This window comes from Lissotriton helveticus, chromosome 8 (genome assembly GCF_964261635.1).
Source record: "Lissotriton helveticus chromosome 8, aLisHel1.1, whole genome shotgun sequence".
Classification (NCBI taxonomy): domain Eukaryota; kingdom Metazoa; phylum Chordata; class Amphibia; order Caudata; family Salamandridae; genus Lissotriton; species Lissotriton helveticus.
In genome coordinates this window covers 232,314,984-232,333,187 of record NC_136069.1, presented here as the reverse complement: position 1 = coordinate 232,333,187, position 18,204 = coordinate 232,314,984, and the positions used below count along the sequence as shown (strand labels likewise).

The window sequence follows — 18,204 nt, the reverse complement described above, 5'->3', positions numbered from 1 at the left end:
CCTGACAGAGGCCCCTTATTACCAGGATGTTATTGCCGATTATCCATGATAAACATGGGCTTCATAGTGTTAGCAAAAATATTAGCCAACAGAACTAAGCCCGTAATAGGGGCTATGGTGCATGAGGACCAATGTGGGTTTATACCGACTCGAACTACCATGATGAATACACATGTCCATATGCTCCAAGAATAGGAATCTGAGGGCATGCTAGTGACCTTAGATATGGAAAAGGTGTTTGATAAGCTGTACTGGGGGTATGTGATGGATGTTCTTTGAAGGATGGGTTTTGGGAATACGTTCTTGCAGTGGGTTTCTGTGTTATATTTGCCACCTACTTCGCAAGAGTGCACGGGAGGATATGTTTCAAGTAGCTGGGAGATTGAGAGGGGGACCAGACAAGGGTGCCCACTCTCCCTCTTCTTGTTCACCCTGGCGGTGGATCCGCTGGCCATTCACCTACCGGGGGCAATGGCAGAGTGAGGCATGAAGGTGGAGGAACACAACGCATGTCCTGCAGATGATATGCTTCTTTACTTGACGCAATCACAGTGTTTTATCCGGCAGCTCCTTGCATAGCTATAGATATTTGGGAGACCTCGGATTCACGTTACTCATGGTAAGTCCTTATTGTTTCAGTTAGTCCGGCTATTCACTGTCCCGGGGCAGGAGCTGCAGCAGGCGTGCATTCAGTGGGAGAAGGAAGGATAAGTTCTGCTTTCTGGGCATACAGGTGGCACCCACACCCACACTGCAGCTAGCGTATAATGTACATAGAGTGGTGGACGGACTCCAAGCCTCTGTAAGCTTTTGGAATATGCTGCCCTTGTCCACTACTGATAGAGTAGTGGTAGGAAAAATGATGTTTCTTCCATCGTGCCTCGATGTACTGCAGAACTCCCTATGTCCAATAACTTGCACTATATTTAAAACACTGAACAGCCTACTGGTGTCGCCGGCTTGAGCAGGGAGGAGGAGCAGGATGGGTCTAGAGGTACTCAAGCTGGATCCGGAGAGAGGGGGCTGTGCCTCCCGGACCTGAAGTAGTATTATTTATATGGCAACTCCGCTCCAACATGTGGTGTGTTGGTGTTCAGAAGATAATTGGGAGAAAAGACTGTTGGTGGAGAGAACTTACCAATCTGCCTCTTGGCAAGAGTGCGGCAACAGACCACATGCCCTTACATTATGCGGCAAGTGGTTAGGATGTGGGAATCGGTGGTGCGTCGGGTATTGAGGGCACCGGCCATTGCCAGGGACCTTCTCTTGGAATGGCTTCAGCTGTTTATGCTGATCTGTTGTGTCATATCGCAGCAGCGGTCGACAGAGGGACAGTGCACCACATCAGGAGATCTATTCCTGGGAGATATTTGTATAACCTTCGAGGATGCCAAGGAGTCTTCATGTAGGCGCATGCAGGTTTTGCAGTTTGTTAAATTAACCTGGAGGATTAGGAAATAAGGAATCGGTTCGCTGCGATTCCAACGACTTCACAGACGCTGACGGTATTACTTGAGTGGGTATTCTAAGTGAGGACTACCTCAGGCCGTAGCTAATTATGAAAGTGCAACGTGGTTGGGAGGAGGAATTACAGGAGACGCTGTCAGACAGTGAATGGGGACGAGCGTGCGCCCAGATGAGGTTTAAACGGGCGCATTTTTAGGTCCTCATCATACATACCTTAAGCCTGTGAGGTTACATCGTATATACCCCCAATGACCACATGAGTGCCCCAGATGCAAAACAGATCAGGCCGACTTGCTACATTTGAGTTTGAGGTGCCCCATGGTGGTGCCATATTGGTTGGCGAAGGACTAGAAGGGGTAATGGATCCAGTTGTTTGTCCTCCTGTATGTAAATAAGGATAGTTCTGATATAACTTGTCCTTGGAAATGGGAAACCTCTTACCCATAGATTCAGTAGCAGTGAAAAGGTACCTGGGTATTTATGAAGATTCAGTCATATCCATTTTCAGTTTCAAGCGTCCTTTCAGGACTAGCAAGAATGAAGTTGGAAACTCAGTCATGATTTAATGAACATTATTGCTTCCTATATTGCAGGGATAAATACAAAGCTGGACTATTTGAATAGTCTAATAAATAGAGCACAAGCACATGCATATCAACCTCAATCCTCCTGCACCTGTGGCCCAGTCTTGGACAAATTGAGTTCTCTTCCTATCATTTTAGAACAGATTCTTACTTTAAACCAAAGATTTATCAATGCAGAACTGAAGTCGGATGGTCTGATCAGTCCTAAACCTGATCAAAACTCACAGGATGATAAAAAGCCCTCAATTGCGTTATCCACCAAAGAAGACAACCTGGTACTTGGAAAGACTAAAACGAGTGAAGTCACCAATACAACAGGCGAGAAAGAGACAAGAAATGATGAGCCTCTAAAGCAAATTTTAACAAAGAGACAAAGGAAAAAAGAGCGGAAAGCCAGAAATAAGAAAAGCGAGGCAGCCCCAAACTTAGGTAATGGAATATATCCCATCTTTTCAAACCCAAACCAAGGATCATTTAAAAATGCTTGGACCAGTGAAAGTCATTCTGACACGTTAGTAAGTGATGACATGTCTAATAGAGGAAAATCGATGACCAAAAAAGCCCCTAAAAGCTTTCAACTAACAGGCACTATGACTAGTCCCTTACACACTGCAAAAAATCAGCAAATTGAGATGTTAAGCATGAATCACTTGTCCATTCCAACTCCTGACAAAAAGTGCAATAAAATCGGCGAACAGGGTACGCAGTCAGCAGTTAATTATAAGATCAAGTCCTCTGAACATTTAGTCCAAGGCTCGGATAATGATAACAAGGAGGGGCAATCGCAATCAAGTGGCATTATATTGAAATTAATGCCACCAACATTGCAATTGGATGATCAGCCAGTAGGCAAAAATACTGCTCCAGATAGTACAATCAGCCATGCACAAATGTCATTGTGTAGCGAAGAAGGGGCAAAGGCAATCTCAGTCTCTTCTACACAAACAATATCAGATCCGGACATTCCAGTAAGTATGGATACTCTTTAATGTGAGCGTCAAGGATTCACCTCAGAAACATTAAGTATTCCGAAACTGGGACCTTTGAAATTTTGTGTAATTAATACAGATGTGGTACAAGTAAAGGAGGTATCGGGCATCGCGACACGGACAAATAGTTCTAAAACCGATAAAGAGCTGCACCAAATTATTTGGACTCCAGAGTACAAGACACAGGGAGGCCATGACATATTGAATAGGAGCAATATCCTGAAGCTTATGGCTGAATTTGAGGAGCTAAAAGATATTAAATCAATTGACCTTGAACAGGTACAATTTCTTAAAGGCCCTAACGACACATTAAATGAACAAACACTGACAACCTGGAAAACGCCAGCAATAGCTAAAGCAATCATGGGGAGATCAGACATTTTTCAAACCTGGGGCATCCAAATATTACATCCTACTTCCCCACGTTATCCGCCTCCTCTGAAGAAGCTGGGCAGTGTTCAACTTATCAAGAAAATCAATGAGGCACTTCCAAACCTACAAAAGCGAGTCTACTCAATTCTACATAATGCAAAGGGTAGAAGTGAAGCCCCCCTCGCATGTGTGGGAACGGAACTTGGTAATGAGGAGACACAACATACTAAGGATAACTGGAAATGGCTTCCTAGTATGCTAAATGAAAAACGGAAGATCTGACCGTTTAAAGGTAAACCGAATCAAAATACCAACAAGGACATACATGTGTTATCTTGGAACATTGCAGACGCAAAAAGATTACTGGAGGGTGGATTACCATTGGATGAATGGGGTGGATGTGACATAATCGCGCTACAGGAAACATGTCTACGAGGAGAAATTGCTCTTGTTGCTTTATACATCATAGTGTAGCGGCTGAAAAATGTAAGACCTATGGCCATGCCATCGGAGGCCTCTCAGTATGTGTCAACATCTTTAAAAATTTACTCGAAACAACTACAATCTCCAGATCCAAGTATCCAAATAATTAAACTAACAGATCAAAATACTAGCAATACCAAGTCAACAATCTTGATTAATTACTATACGCAACCCTAATTTCAGGTGAAAAAGACAAAGAATGCGATATTGTGCAATGCTATCACGGACCTACGCACTACCGACCCATTGTCTAATATTATAATTACTGGTGATTTCAATTCCAACCTGATTCTAACTCAAGAGGAAGATGATATATTAACAGCTGATAACATCCATTGGGGTGTTCCTCAACAGACACAAGGTGGAGTAGGAACTCGGAAGGATCTTCTAGCAATCCAATTAGTGACAGAACTAGAGTTTCTTGGTATGCGTGTCCTGAATGGGAGAACTCCGGAAGACCAACCCCCTAGTAAAACGTATCATGGTCCACATGCTCAATCAACCTTGGACTTTATAATTGTTAGTCTTTCATTAATCCCTTTAGTAATTAGCTTTTATATTGAATACACCCCGATGAGCGATCATGCAATGCAACATACCAAATTCAACCTTAACACGGAAAGATTGCAACCATCGTATATACTAGAAGGTCATTTATGTTCAGATAATCTAAAATGTATAAACTGGTCCAATTCAAATGAAATCGAGTGGTTTACGATAATGAAGGGCACATTGAATGTTCCAGGGAATGCAGCAATGAACGCGATCCAAACATGGTCTCTCTTTTTGGAGAAATTAAAACAAAAAATTAAGCTATCGGTCATGAAAACTAACACTGACGGTTCGCAGAGAAAACTTTCGAAAGAGCTACACGATCTACGAAGGTTTCTGCGAAGAACTTGCAAGAAGTTGCAGTCTGCCGACAATGGTGCATGTCAGTTGGTCACCTTTCGTGCGCAAAGAAATATATACAAAAATAAGGTCTGGGAATTTAAAAAGAGGTCTAATGAGAGCTTTTGGTCCAAACTGATTTTCAGTTAAAAACTCCAGAACTCAAATACATTTTGGAAAATTATAAATCAGTTAACAAGACCTTGTAACGCACTAACATCGAATGTGCAGGAATCTGAGTGGGCTACGTTTCTTGCGACAAAATTTACTGATACCTCTATAAAAATTCCAGGTAGTGATCTTTTCCCAAAAAATCATAATATAATGTACACAGTTAAAGAACAAGGGAGTCAGCCTTCGACTAGTAATCATCGTAATGTATTAAGTTCTGGTCTCTCGAATAATCCATATGCGGCAGAAGAGATAATAAAAATAATCAAAAAAGGCAAATCTAATGGAGCGCCAGGCCCAAATGGCATTCCTCAAGCAGCGTACAAATATGCACCAGAATTCTGGGGTCCACGACGGGCAAAATTGTTTGCAGACGTACAAAGTTGCAATCAGGTACCAGAAAGCTGGCAAGGATCTATATTTATGCCAATCTATAAAGGTGGTGAAAGATCAAATCCAATCAATTATCGTTTAATTACGTTGCAGGACGTTGAGGCAAAATACTTTGTATCGCTTCTTTTAAATGACTTGGTAACTTGGACAGGTGAAAGATTGGTAACTTGGACAGGTGAAAGAGAGTTGATCCCCATTAACCAAACTGGGTTTAGAAAGGGGATCGGAACAACATCAAATATCTTATCCATTAGCATGATAGCGGAAAAATGCATTAGCAGTAAACAGGACTTGAATTTGTGTTTTATTGATCTTCAAGCCGCCTTCGACAGTGTAGATCGAAACTTATTATGGTCGAAATTAAGAGCATGGGCCATACCAGAGAGCATTTTAAGGGGCCTGCTGCTATTGTATTCCGATACCTGGTCTAAGTCAAAATAGGGGATGGCTCCCGGCTATCGGGAAAAGTCTTTACATCGATAGGCCTTAAACAAGGGTGTGTCCTTGCGCCTCATCTATTCAATCTTTTTATCTCAGATCTTTCCGGGAAATTGAATACTTGTAATGCACATCCTACAAAACTAGGCGACTTACAGCTCACACATCTGGCATATGCTGACGATATTGTTCTCATGAGTCTAACGAAGGTGGGACTAACTAGACTAGTAACAGAAATCTCAGTTTTCCTGTTGGCAAACAAATTGGCTTTAAATGTTACAAAAACTAAAACAATGTTAATAACCAACCGCCGTGTATCACAACACTATATTTGGCTAGAAGGAAAACCGTTGGAGAAAGTCTCAAATTATAAATATCTGGGCTTCTATATAGATGATCAGCTTAACTTAACAGACCAGAAGAAATATCTGACGCAAAGAGCAGCAGCCTTAATATTCGGGTTAAGCACTCTGTCGAAGAAATTGGAAGGTCCATCATTAAAACTACTATTAATCGTGATGGCGAATAAGGTTCTTCCAACTCTGAGATACGCAAGTGTGGCAATGCACGGAAAGGATGCGGACCTATTAAACAGCTTAATAACTAAAATTTATAAAAAGGTACTTCGACTACCGATCATGTCTTCACCAGCGCAAATGCGCCTCGAATTTGGCTTAAAAAACGAAACACTGGGCAGACTATATTCATATATCAAGGTGTGGTACCAGATTAAGCAAAAAGCAATTGACAATCTTAATACCTTCCTATGGCAAGAGTTGAAAACACACAAAAAGTCAAAAGCAAATAAATTCCTTACGCATGCGTTGGAGGTCACATGCTCGGCAAATCTTTGGGATAAAAATATGCCATTTGCCGCATTAAAACAGGCACTAAATAAAGTGGCCAAACTTCATTCTTTGGTTACGGACAAAGAAATTTTTTCCCATCGTTCCCACTCTTGGGCTGTGATCAACGGTTATAAGTCACTAACCCCAGCACCGTATTTGGAAACAACTTAATCTATCTTTATCAAGAAAAGGCTGATGGCACTGTGATTTGTCAAATTTCCGACCTTAGCTGAGGAGCCCGCTTGGAAACAGCATGAAGCTGTCACATGTCGACTTTGTGGTAGTCCGAAAGAAGATCTAATTCATATAATTTGTCATTGCAAGATGTTGACCAAGGAACGGACATACTTGTTAAAGCATACTTTTCGGATTGAGAGACTACGGACATGTAGATCTGCCATTATTGGAGGCTTGGACTCAACGGCCCCTCGAATACACTGAAAGCTGGTAAAATTCCTGCAGGCATTCGAGAAACACCTTAAAATCACAGGAAGTGTACAATTGCTAATGGTTTATCTCCTTGCCTCATTTCCTTTTATCATGATTTGAATAATAGGAGGAAAATAATCTAATTTTTATTCTTACTAAATTTTTTATGTGACTGTTCTCTTTTTTCCCTTCTTTTTAATGAGCATCTTAAAAGTTTTAATATTGGATTGTGTGATGTACATCAAATTGTTATGGTTTTAATTAACTAAACAATGAAGTTCAAATTTCAAAAATTTCAAATTTCATAGTTTTTCCTAAATTATTTGGGGTCATTTGGGATTACTACAAGGAAATACTGTTGTGAGGCACAACCAATACGTGTTTGGCCCACTAAGTCGGGGCTTTCTCAAGGCTGAGGTGAACAAACAAAAAGAGCAAGTCAAAATGTCCCCATTCCCAAATAGTCATATATGCGACATAACTTTGGTTAAACTGCACAAAGTACAGTGTGAAAATGTTTAAACAGTGCCAAAAAGTAAAATCAAGAAAAAAGTAAAAGTGGAAAGAAAGAAAGAGAATAAAAGGGAAGGAAAAAGCAGCACAAGGAGGGAAAGGAGAAAGAAAGGCATTAACAACAACATTAGGTAAAGAGAGTAAGAAAAAGGGGGAACAAGCAGAAAGGGATTTGCAATAGATTAACATATAGAATTTGATCTGAGGAATCAACATTGGAAAACAAACATTTTTTTTAAATTATCCGATTCAGTACAGTGGTTGCAATATTGCCCCGATTTCCCAGCATTATTATTCATGTCATTCACAATCACAAATGACCCCAAATAAATTTGGAGAAACTACAGGTTTCCAACTTCATTCTTGCTATTCCTGAAATGACTCTAGAAACTGAATATGGATATTACTGATACCTGTCCAGGTACCTTTTTAGTGGTGCCATATTGAACTGAGATTGTAGGTAAACGGTGGGCCATAACAAGCATATTACTGGAAGCCTTGATTAAACTATGCTTATTGGGGCTCACTCCAACACCCAGGGAAGGTAGGATGCAGAGATGGTTTGCACAATTGGAGCAACTCCTGGCTAAACAGTGCGTTGGTATTTATTGGTTGGCAAATGCAGGTGGCTGCATGAATAAGACATGGAGGAATGGGTGGTGGCGGAGGAATGGGTGGTGGCGGAGGAGTGAAGAATGGGAGAGTAGAGAACTGAAGAGAAGGTGGAGGAGGATGGCATGATCTGGGCCGACCTACTACGCAGTTTGGTGGACACTGGGGAGGGAGAATCCTCTATGGGGGAGTCTTAGCAGAAAGGAATTCCGTGGGTGCTATGGATGGAGTCGCAACAGGTACAGGGAGCTGCCACTGTGGTCCATTCACCAGAGGAGGATGGTTAGGGTGTGATGTGGCCTTTGTGGAACCCACCTCCCCCCCCATCGCCCCTCCCCCGTTAGGATGATTATGGATTGGGAAGTCTGGCAGGGGTTGGGGGATCAGGGGAAAGTCAGCGGTGGCTCCTCTCCTATGGTGGAGGAGCTACCCCCTTCCAGCAGCCCAAAGAAGAAAATAATAATAAACTGTGGTTTATTATCGTTTTAATTTGTGTACCAGAGTCTTGGGAGATGGGCCAGGGGGATAACAGGCACCAACAGGAGTGGTATGCACGGTTATTAGTGCACATGACAGTTTGGCCTGCCGTCTCAGACCGACCAACCTGTCAGGCCCACTTTGCATGTACTGCACGCAGGCTGCACTACAGCCTGCGTGGAGAACACGCCCAGGCTGCCATTCCCTTGCTGAGCACCGAACCACGGCACTCAGACCAATCACAACACTGCATTGCAGCAATGCAATTGGCTCAGGGGAGCCTGGGTGCTTCCTGCTTCTGGCTGGAGCACAGTGTGGATAGGAAGGACGACGAGAAGAGAGGCAGCGGCAAGGAGATAAGTTAAATTTTTTTTGTTTTTTTTTTAACTAACCCTCTGCCCCCCCTTACACTTGATGCGTGTCAGCCGTCACTGGGGAACGAGGAGGGTTGAAGAGTATAGCAGTGTGATAACCCCACATGATCGTGATCTTTTGATTTATGAGATTGTATTTATAATGGTCTTTACTCCGTCAGTGTTCACAGGCTGGAAGAGGTGGGGGTTTGGCTCTGTATGTTGTATATACGACATTAGACAACAAAAAGCACAAGTTACTTACCTTCGGTAACAATATATCTGTAAGAAACATTAGTAGTGATAGATTCCTTACCTTCGAATTACCCCCAGGTGTCAGACTTGATCCGGAAAGTTTTCATCGGCAGTACCCCTACGCGTCGGTAGGCGTCGTCGTGCCCCCCGCGTTCGTTGCTGTCGCTCAGATGACGTCGCTGGAACTACTTAAACACGCCCACGCGCGCTGGCGCCAGGAACGCAGAGCCATGCAAGAAACTGACCAAAGGTGCCATGAATCTAGGGCCCTGAAAGGGATGACCTTAACCCTAGAATTCACAGAATAGGGAGGATGGGTGGGACAGTAAGGAATCTATCACTATTAATGTTTCTTACAGATACATCGTTACCGTAGGTAAGTAAATTGCGCTTCTGAAAGAATCACCTAGTGATAGATTCCTTACCTTAGAATAGATACCCCAGCAATACCAACCCCGGTGGTTGGTCTGCGAACCAAGATCACACCAGAAAGTCCTGGAGAACAGAACGGCCAAAGAAGCGGTCTCTGCGGATTTGGCTGTCCAGGCAGTAATGCTTGGTAAGCGTGTGCAACGAGGCCCACATAGCTGCCTGATAGATGTCATGCAAGGGAACTCCCCGACCCAAAGCAGTAGTGGCTGCAGTCGCCCTGGTAGAATGGGCGCAAAGCCCCACTGGAGGCTCCTTTTTAGCCAAAGAATAACAAGCCTTAATGCACAGAACGACCCACCGAGAGATGGTCCACTTGTGCACGGCCTGACCTTTCCTGGCGCCCACGTAGCCAACAAAGAGCTGGTCATCCACCAGAAACTGTTGTGTGCGATTGAAGTAGAATGAGAGCGCACGTTTTGGCTCCAGACGGTGAAGCCTCTCTTCCTCTTTTAAGGGATGCGGAGGCTAAAAGAAGGTGGGCAAAGTGATTGTCTGCCCGATGTGAAAAGCAGTGACAACCTTTGTCAGAAAAGATGGACGAGTCCTTAGAGCAACTTTGTCCGGAAGGACAGAGAGAAAAGGAGGTTTAGAAGAAAGAGCTTGGAGCTCATTCACTCTTCTGGCAGAGGTAATAGCCACCAGGAAAGCTGTCTTCAAAGTAAGAAGATGAAGAGGACAGTTGTGAAGTGGCTCAAAGGGAGCACACATCAGATATGTCAGAACCAGGTTCAAGTCCCGCTGAGGCATTATGAAAGGAAAAGGGTGGAAAAAAGGAGTAATGCCTTTTAAGAACCTATTTACAACAGGGGACTTGAAAAGGGAAGGCTGATCTGGAAGCCGAAAAAAAAGCTGAAATGGCCTTGATAGTGCCCAGAGCAGAGCCCTGCTGGGCCAAGGAAAGCAGAAATAGAAGGGCCTCTGAAAGAGGGGCAGAAAAGGGGATCCACAGCCTATGCTGTGCATCATGCCACAAATGTATTCCACCTGCAGGCTTATACCGTCTTAGTGGAGGGACCCCTGGCTGCCAAGATTACATCACAAACTTCGGGAGGCAGGTCAAAAGACGTCAACTGCCACCACTCAATCTCCACGCAAGGAGGTGGAGGCTGAACATGTTCGGATGGAGGACCGTCCCCTGTTGCTGCGACAGAAGATCCTCCCGAAGAGGCAGTCAGATCAGGGGAGTGATATTCATGCTGAGTAGCTCAGGATACCATACTCTTCGAGTCCAGTCCGGAGCCACAGGAATGACTTGGGCCCGGTCGCGCTTGATCTTCTTCAGCACTCTGAATAGAAGTGGAATAGGTGGAAAAGCGCATAGTAGACCGCAACTCCACTCGCAACGAAAAGTGTCGCCTAGCGAGTACCGCCTTAGAAATTCCAACACGCAGAACTGCTGACATTGCGCATTCTGTTTGGTGGCGAATAAATCTAACCAAGGCTCTCCCCACTGCTGACAGAGACCTTGTGCCTCATCAGAGTTCAGATGCCATTCGTGATCCATCATGCACCGGCAGCTGAGTTTGTCCACCCTGGCGTTCATGGAACCTGCCAGGTGTTGAACCACCAGGGAAATGCCCTGATGTGCCAGCCATGTCCAGAGGCGCAGAGCCTCCTGACATAGGGTTCACGACCCCACCCCGCCCTGTTTGTTGCAGTACCACATGGCGGTGGTGTTGTCTATGAACACCTGCACTACTCTTCCCCAGACAGAGGCAAGGAATGCCTTCAGTGCAAGCCGGATCGCCCGAAGCTCCAGAAGGTCGATGTGGAGCCCGGACTCCGTCTTAGACCAGAGGCCTCTGATCTCCGCCTCTCCAATGTGGGCGTTGACCCAATCACGATTCGTGAGCCACCACTGCAATTGGCGTGCAGTGCCCTTTGAGATCTGGACGTGATCGGACAGGTTGCCCTGATGCTGTGCCCACTAGAACTTCAGGCTCCACTGCAGGGCCCGCATATGCCATCTAGCATAATCTACTAGTAGGATGCAGGAGGCCATCAGGCCAACAAGCCGGAGGGTCATCCTGACCAAAACCCGGGATAGAGGCTGAAAGATCGGAATCATAGCCTAAATATACCGGACTTGCTGCTCAGGGGATAAACCCGAAACCACGCAGAGTCCAGAACCGCTCCTATGAAGAGGAGCTTCTGAGAGGGAATTGGGTGCTTCTTTGGTACATTGATGGAGAACCCCAGCAAATGCAGGAGGTCGTCCGTAGTCTGGAGGTGGGAAACTACTGCCTGGGGCAAGCCCGCCTTCAACAACCAGTCGTTGAGATAGGTGAAGACTCGAACCCCTGATCTGCGCAGATGAGCTGCGACCACAGCCATCACCTTCGTGAACACCCGACGGGCGCTGGTAATGCCGAAGGGGAGCTCGGTAAACTGAAAGTGCTCATGGCCTACCGTGAACCGCAGGTAACGTCGGTGGGCCGGCAGGATGGAGATGTGGAAATATGCGTCCTGCAAGTCCAACGCTACCATCCAGTCTCCAGGGTCGAGGGCAGACAAGACCTGAGCTAGCGTCAACATCTTGAACTACTCCTTCCCGGTCCAAGATAGGACACAGGCCCTTGTCCTTCTTGGGGACCATAAAGTAGTGGGAATAACAACCACAACCTACTTCTGGCCCAGGAACTCGCTCAATAGCCTCCTTGGCCAAGAGGGCTGTGACTTCCTGCTGAAGAAGCGCAAGATGATCATCTGACAAGCGGTGGTATTGAGGTGGCATGGCTGGAGGGGTAGTCTCGAAGGGGAGGGAGTAGCCCCTTCGGACTATTTGCAGCACCCACTTTTCCGAGGTGATGTTGCGCCAGTGGGGGAGATAATGGCAAATTCTGCCGCCCACTGGCGTTTGATGGTCCTAAAGTGCGGACTAGGAAGGCTTTGCAGTGGATGCTGCGGGTGTGGAGGTAGACTGACCCGCCCGCTGGCCCCAGAACCGCATTGACAGTTCCCACGTCCGCGCTGAGGATGTTGCTGCGGCGGCCTGTGGCTCTGGAATGAACGTGTTGGGGTACCCCTTTCTTGGCCAAGAAAGGAGCGAAAAGCAGAAGGTGGAGGAGGGCGAGTGGCCAACAGGCCCAAGGACTTGGCCGTAGCCCGTAAGTCCTTAAAACACTCCAGCGCACTATCTGCTTTATTGTCAAAAAGGTGAATGCCATCAAAAGGCATGTCCATCAGAGTGTTTTGGACATCCCCTGAGAAGCCAGTTGTCCTCAGCCAGGCGTGGCACCGAAGCGCCACCGTCGTGGAAATCGCCCTGCCCAGCAAATCGGCGGTATCAAGCCCACAACGAATGGTGAACTTAGCTGCTATAGCTTGAATGAGTACTTGAGAGAGTACTGTCTGTTGCGCAGGTGGCAGCACCTGCGCAACCGTATCCCACACAGAGTGGGAATAACGGCCCAAGAGGCATGCAGTGTTCACCGACCGCAGCCCTAAGCTGGCAGATGAAAACAGCTTCTTGACAAGCTGCTCCAGCTTCTTGGATTCCCTATCCGGAGGTGCGGAAGGGAACGCGCTCTGGGAAGCAGAAGCTTAGACAACCAAGCTCACGGGGTGGGGTGTTGAGAGAGAAAGAGGGGGTCGCCTGAGGCCGGGCGATGGCGTTGGGCCACGTTCCTGTCCACAGGAGCCCCTGTGTTGGGTCTGGACCAAGTGCCCAAAAGAACGTCCGAGAGTGCCTCATTAAAAGGCAGCAAGGGCCCCGCAGAGGTTGCCGCAGGCTGAAGCACTTCTGTCAGGAGGTTAGCCACTGTAGGGAGTTTGTGGTGGAGAGCCTCGGCCGCCCTACGCAACACCACTGCGTAACTGGCTCCCTCCTCCATAGCCACGGTAGGAGGAGACAGCATGCCAAGGCCAGGAGAGGTGTCAAGGCCACTGGCATCCCCCAAATCCTCTGCCCAGTCCGGATCATAATCACAATGTTGTGTGAGAGGGTCCTCAGACACCTCCCAGTACTCTCCTTCCTCCGAAGTCTGTGAAATAGGCTGAAATAAGGAGGACGCACGTAGGGGTAGAGAGGCCCCATCGGCGTCGGCATTGAGCGACGCCTATCCAGAGCAGCGCAAAACCGGGGTCAAAGTCGGCGGTAGCAGCAGTCGATGTCTGAGGTGGTGCCAGAGATGGGTTCGTCACTGGTGGAGGTGTTATGAGGTCAACCGGTGTCGCCCGGGATCCGAGCCCAGATCCAGGGGTGTACTGCGGCGCTAAAGCCAACGGCAGGGCCGGGGCCAGAGCCACCGGTGATGGAAGGGCAGGACCCCCAGTTGGGCCCACAGGCGCACCGGCGGGGCCAGACAGCCCAAAGAGTTGTGCCATGGCAGCAAGAAGTTTTTGCACCTGAGCAGTCGTCGCTGACGGACCCGGAAAAGGCGGGTAGGCAGGTGGGGACATCGCAGGCTCTGCCAGAGCTGCGGGGGTGGCAGCAACCTCAGCCGCGTCGCGCGATGAGAAGTCGAAGAGCGACAACGCTTCCTCGACTTTTTCTTGGAATGCATCGACTTACCTGAGCCCCAGTGCAAAGACTTCGATCCAGAGGAACGATGGTGACGATTCCACGACCAGTACCTCGACCTCCCACGGGACCAGGATCTTGAGCGGCGCAGAGCCGACTGATGGACTTCCAGCAACTTTCGGGACCACTCCGGCAAAGTCTTCGGCGCCATTGACCGGCAGTCGGGGTACGACTTGGGGTCGCGCCCCAAGCAGTAGAGACACACGCGGTGCTGGTCCGTCACCGACATCATGCGGTGACAGTCCCCACAGTTCTTAAAGCCGGGCATCCCTACGATACCAGGAGTCTATCGAATCGAAGAAGTGAGACAAAAGGCCTCGAAAAACTAAGTCAAAAAGTGACTGGGGGTACTTGCTCTTCCCGGATCTGTGCTTGCTGGCGCGGAAAAAGAAAGAACTGACGTCAGCGCGCTTAGGCGCGTCTAAGTAGCTCCAGCGGCGTCATCTCTGCAACAACAACGCACGTGGAGCCACACGACGACGCCTAGCGACACGCAGGGGTACTGCTGACGAAAACTTTTCGGATCCAGTCTGACGCCTGGGGGTAATTCTAAGGTAAGGAATCTATCACTACGTGTTTCTTTCAGATAAATGTCCCAAGATAAATGACTGGATTTCTAAAATTGTTCTACTTTGCTTATAATGCACCAGGTAGATTCATAGTTCCTATAGGAGGAGAGCTGCACAGGTGTTCCCACTGGAAGTAAGGCACACAACTCCTAGAGCAGACGCACGGTGACACATAGAAGATTCAGGATGTGAAGTCCGAGGATACTTTGGGGATTTGAGTGCAGATTTAAAACAGTATCTTCTAGTAGTACGGATATCTCATGAGTAAGGAGGGTGAGGTGTGGAGGGACATAGGATTAGGCTAGCAAGGTAGAAACCTCAGATGTCATAGATCTGGGCCACTAAGTTCATATAGAAGAAATTATGTTTAGGTTATGTAACTTTCAGATAGATTGATTACATTTGAAAATAATAATCTGTCATATTAATTTAAAGTCAAAATATCTGAATTTAAGCACACACTCCCAAAACTAAATCCCATTCATGCTCCAGAAACTTGTGCATTCATTTCTGGAGAACTTCCAAACACACATTACCAAGTCCATCTGTTTGCTTTTCTTTTTCTTTGTTTTGCCTGGTCTGGAAGACTGAGTGGCTGTCTTTAGGAAAATTCTGTTAGCATCCAATCCAGTCTGAAGCTGAAAATAAATATATAAATGCAGATTAAATAATAATTTGCAAATTGATTCAAACCGAACGTAACATATCAACATATTGTCAGGATGGTATATCATTTGTCAGGCGAGTAGATTACATTAGATGACCCAAACTAAACTAGTGTTAGTTCAGAGACTCCTTTCTAGCCTTTGGGCTAAGTTCACACTATAGAAATACCACATGCATACATCTACAATTTAGAAATGAGTCGTGGAGACTCAGTCCTGATGATTTTCGTTTGCCTAACCATAGATAAATAGCTTAACCTCACTTATAATCCAGTGAGTTCGTTGACTAACTCCTTAAGCAAAAGATAGAAAAAAGAACAAATAGGAAACTGAATACATGATCACAAATATACATGGATAAACCATTATCAAAATGGATACTACGATAATAGTAGTTCCTGCAGCCATGCACGGAATGCAGGAATGCACTTGCTGTGTGCCTCAGACTGATATTTTCTTGTATCAAATACCTAAGCTACCTTTTACAAGTCACGCTGTGACATTACTGTAAAACTAAGTGGTAAAATACATACTAGTGCATTACTGAACAACAATAAAACTATTTCATAAACTGTATGTTGGTTTCTCGAAGTGAACCAGGGATTGTTGGTGGGGGGGTGCGGGTGTAATGGAAGAAGAGCCTATGCAGTTGAAGTACAGAGTTCTTGGTTAAGGATTTTGCTACAGTATTCGTAGGTTCATGTAATACAACATTCCATACATATATGAGGACCCTCCTCTGCTGCTGTGACAGAAGATCCTCCTGAAGAGGCAGTCTGATCGGAGGACAATTGGCCATGCTAAACAGCTTGGTCTATCAAACTCTCCTAGACCAGTCCAGAGCCACAAGGATGACTTGGGCCTGGTCGTTCTTGATCTTCTGGAGAACTCTGGGCAGGGATGGTATGGGTGGAAAGGCATCCGTACGAGGCGAAAAGTGTCTCAGAGAGAGAGCCGTCTTGCAAACTCCACTGCGGTCATTGCTCGTTCTCAGCAGTGGCTAACAGATCTAACTAAGGCTCTCCACACTTCTGAAAGAGACCTTGGACCACCTCCGGATGTAGACACCATTTGTGATTCGCTAGGCATCTTCGGCTGTGTTTGTCCGCCCTGTCAATCAAAAAATCTGCCAGGTGTTTAACCATCAAGGAAATGACCGGACGTTTTAGCCAGGTCTAGAGGCGCAGGGCCTATTAACAAAGGGCCAACGACCCCACCCTGCCCTGTCTGTTGCAGTACCACATGGCTGTGGTGCTGTTCCTGAACACCTGTGCTAGCCTTCCCTTGATGGAGGGTTGAAAGTTTCAATGCCAGCAGATTGCCAAGAGCTCCAGTAGACTGTTGTGGAGTTTGGTTTTCCCCTGAGACCAGCGGCCTCCGAGCTCCACCTCTCCCAGATGGCCAACCCATTCTAGGAGGGATGTATCTGTCACGACTGTCAGATCTAGTTGGGTAGGGGAGAGGGGTCTTCTACAGACCCAATTGCGGCTCAATAATCACCAGTGCCAGATGTTAGAACGATTCCCCTGATGCTGGACCCACTGGAACTTGAGGTCCCATTTTAGAGCCTGCACATGCCAGCGGGTATGATTCACAAGCAGGATGCAAGAGGCCATGAGGGCCAGCAGCCTCACCCAAACCCAGGACAGAGGCTGAAACATCTGCATCATAGCCTGAATATCCTGGACTCGCCGTTCTGGAGGAGAAGCCTGAAACCGCACCATATCCAGAACAACTCCGATGAAAAGGAGTTGTCTGAGAGGGAGTCAGGTGAAACTTCGGCACATTGACAGTGAACCTCAGCACGTTCAGGGGGTCCTCCGTAGTAAGGAAAGACCGGTACTCCTGATCTCCTCAGATAAGTTGCAACAACTGCCATCACCTTGGTGAACACCCTAGGGGCACGGGTAAGGCCAAAAGGGAGCAAGGCGATCTGAAAGTGCTTGTGGCCCACCGTGAACTGTCTGTGTGAAGGTCGGATCCAGTCTGATGCCTGGGGATAATTCGAAGGTAAGGAATCTATAACTAACGTGTTTCTTTCCGATACCGGTCCTTCAATGCTGGTTTCTAGTCCAGGGAGGACCTGGCCTGGCAGTTAGGGCTGGACTGTTACCATGAGGCACAGGGTCAAGACTGATTTGGGTTTGGCAAGGTCTTTTCTTGAGTGGCATGGTGGGAAAAAGAATGATGGATTTAACCAAGATCTTTTGACTGGGAGGGAATGTTTTGATTTGTTCTGCATTCCGTCCATCAATTGTGTGTCTTTCGCTTTCTCGCCGTAGGTGCGCCGGGTATGCCCAGACATGAGTCCCGGGCTCACTGTGCTACAGGATTCAAGCTATCCTGGCTGATGAGGGGTGAAACCAGTCCTAGGATACTTGTTTCCGGACCAGGGAGGACCAGGCTTGGACGTTCGGGCTGGACTGTTCCCATGAGGCACAGGGTGAAGACTGATTTGCATATGGCCAAGTCTAAACGGGGTGGCGTGGTGAGCAAAAGAATGATGGATTTAACCCACATCTCTTGACTGAGGGTGCATGTTTTAATCTGTTCTTCATTCCGTCCATCAATTGTGTCTTTTGCTTGAATTAGAATGTGCGTCTTTTTTCCCAATGGTCTTAAAAACAATCTTGGAGGACAAGAAAGCCACATTGAGTAATTTTAAAATGCAGCTACCTTTTCCCCTAAAAATGCTAACTTCATATTAATGATATTCTCAAGTCTCAAGTCTAAGAATCTGC

General features: G+C 46.6%; 1 protein-coding gene across 2 annotated transcripts in view; it reads right to left on the bottom strand.

Moving 5' to 3' along the window:
• CEP57 (centrosomal protein 57) overlaps positions 1–18,204 on the bottom strand; it is a 447,591-nt gene that overhangs the window by 84,120 nt on the left and 345,267 nt on the right. For both annotated transcript variants that reach the window (XM_078656986.1, XM_078656987.1), the window contains exon 7: positions 15,335–15,436. In XM_078656986.1, the coding sequence (XP_078513112.1) occupies positions 15,335–15,436 (102 nt within the window). The remainder of the gene's footprint in view (positions 1–15,334; positions 15,437–18,204) is intronic.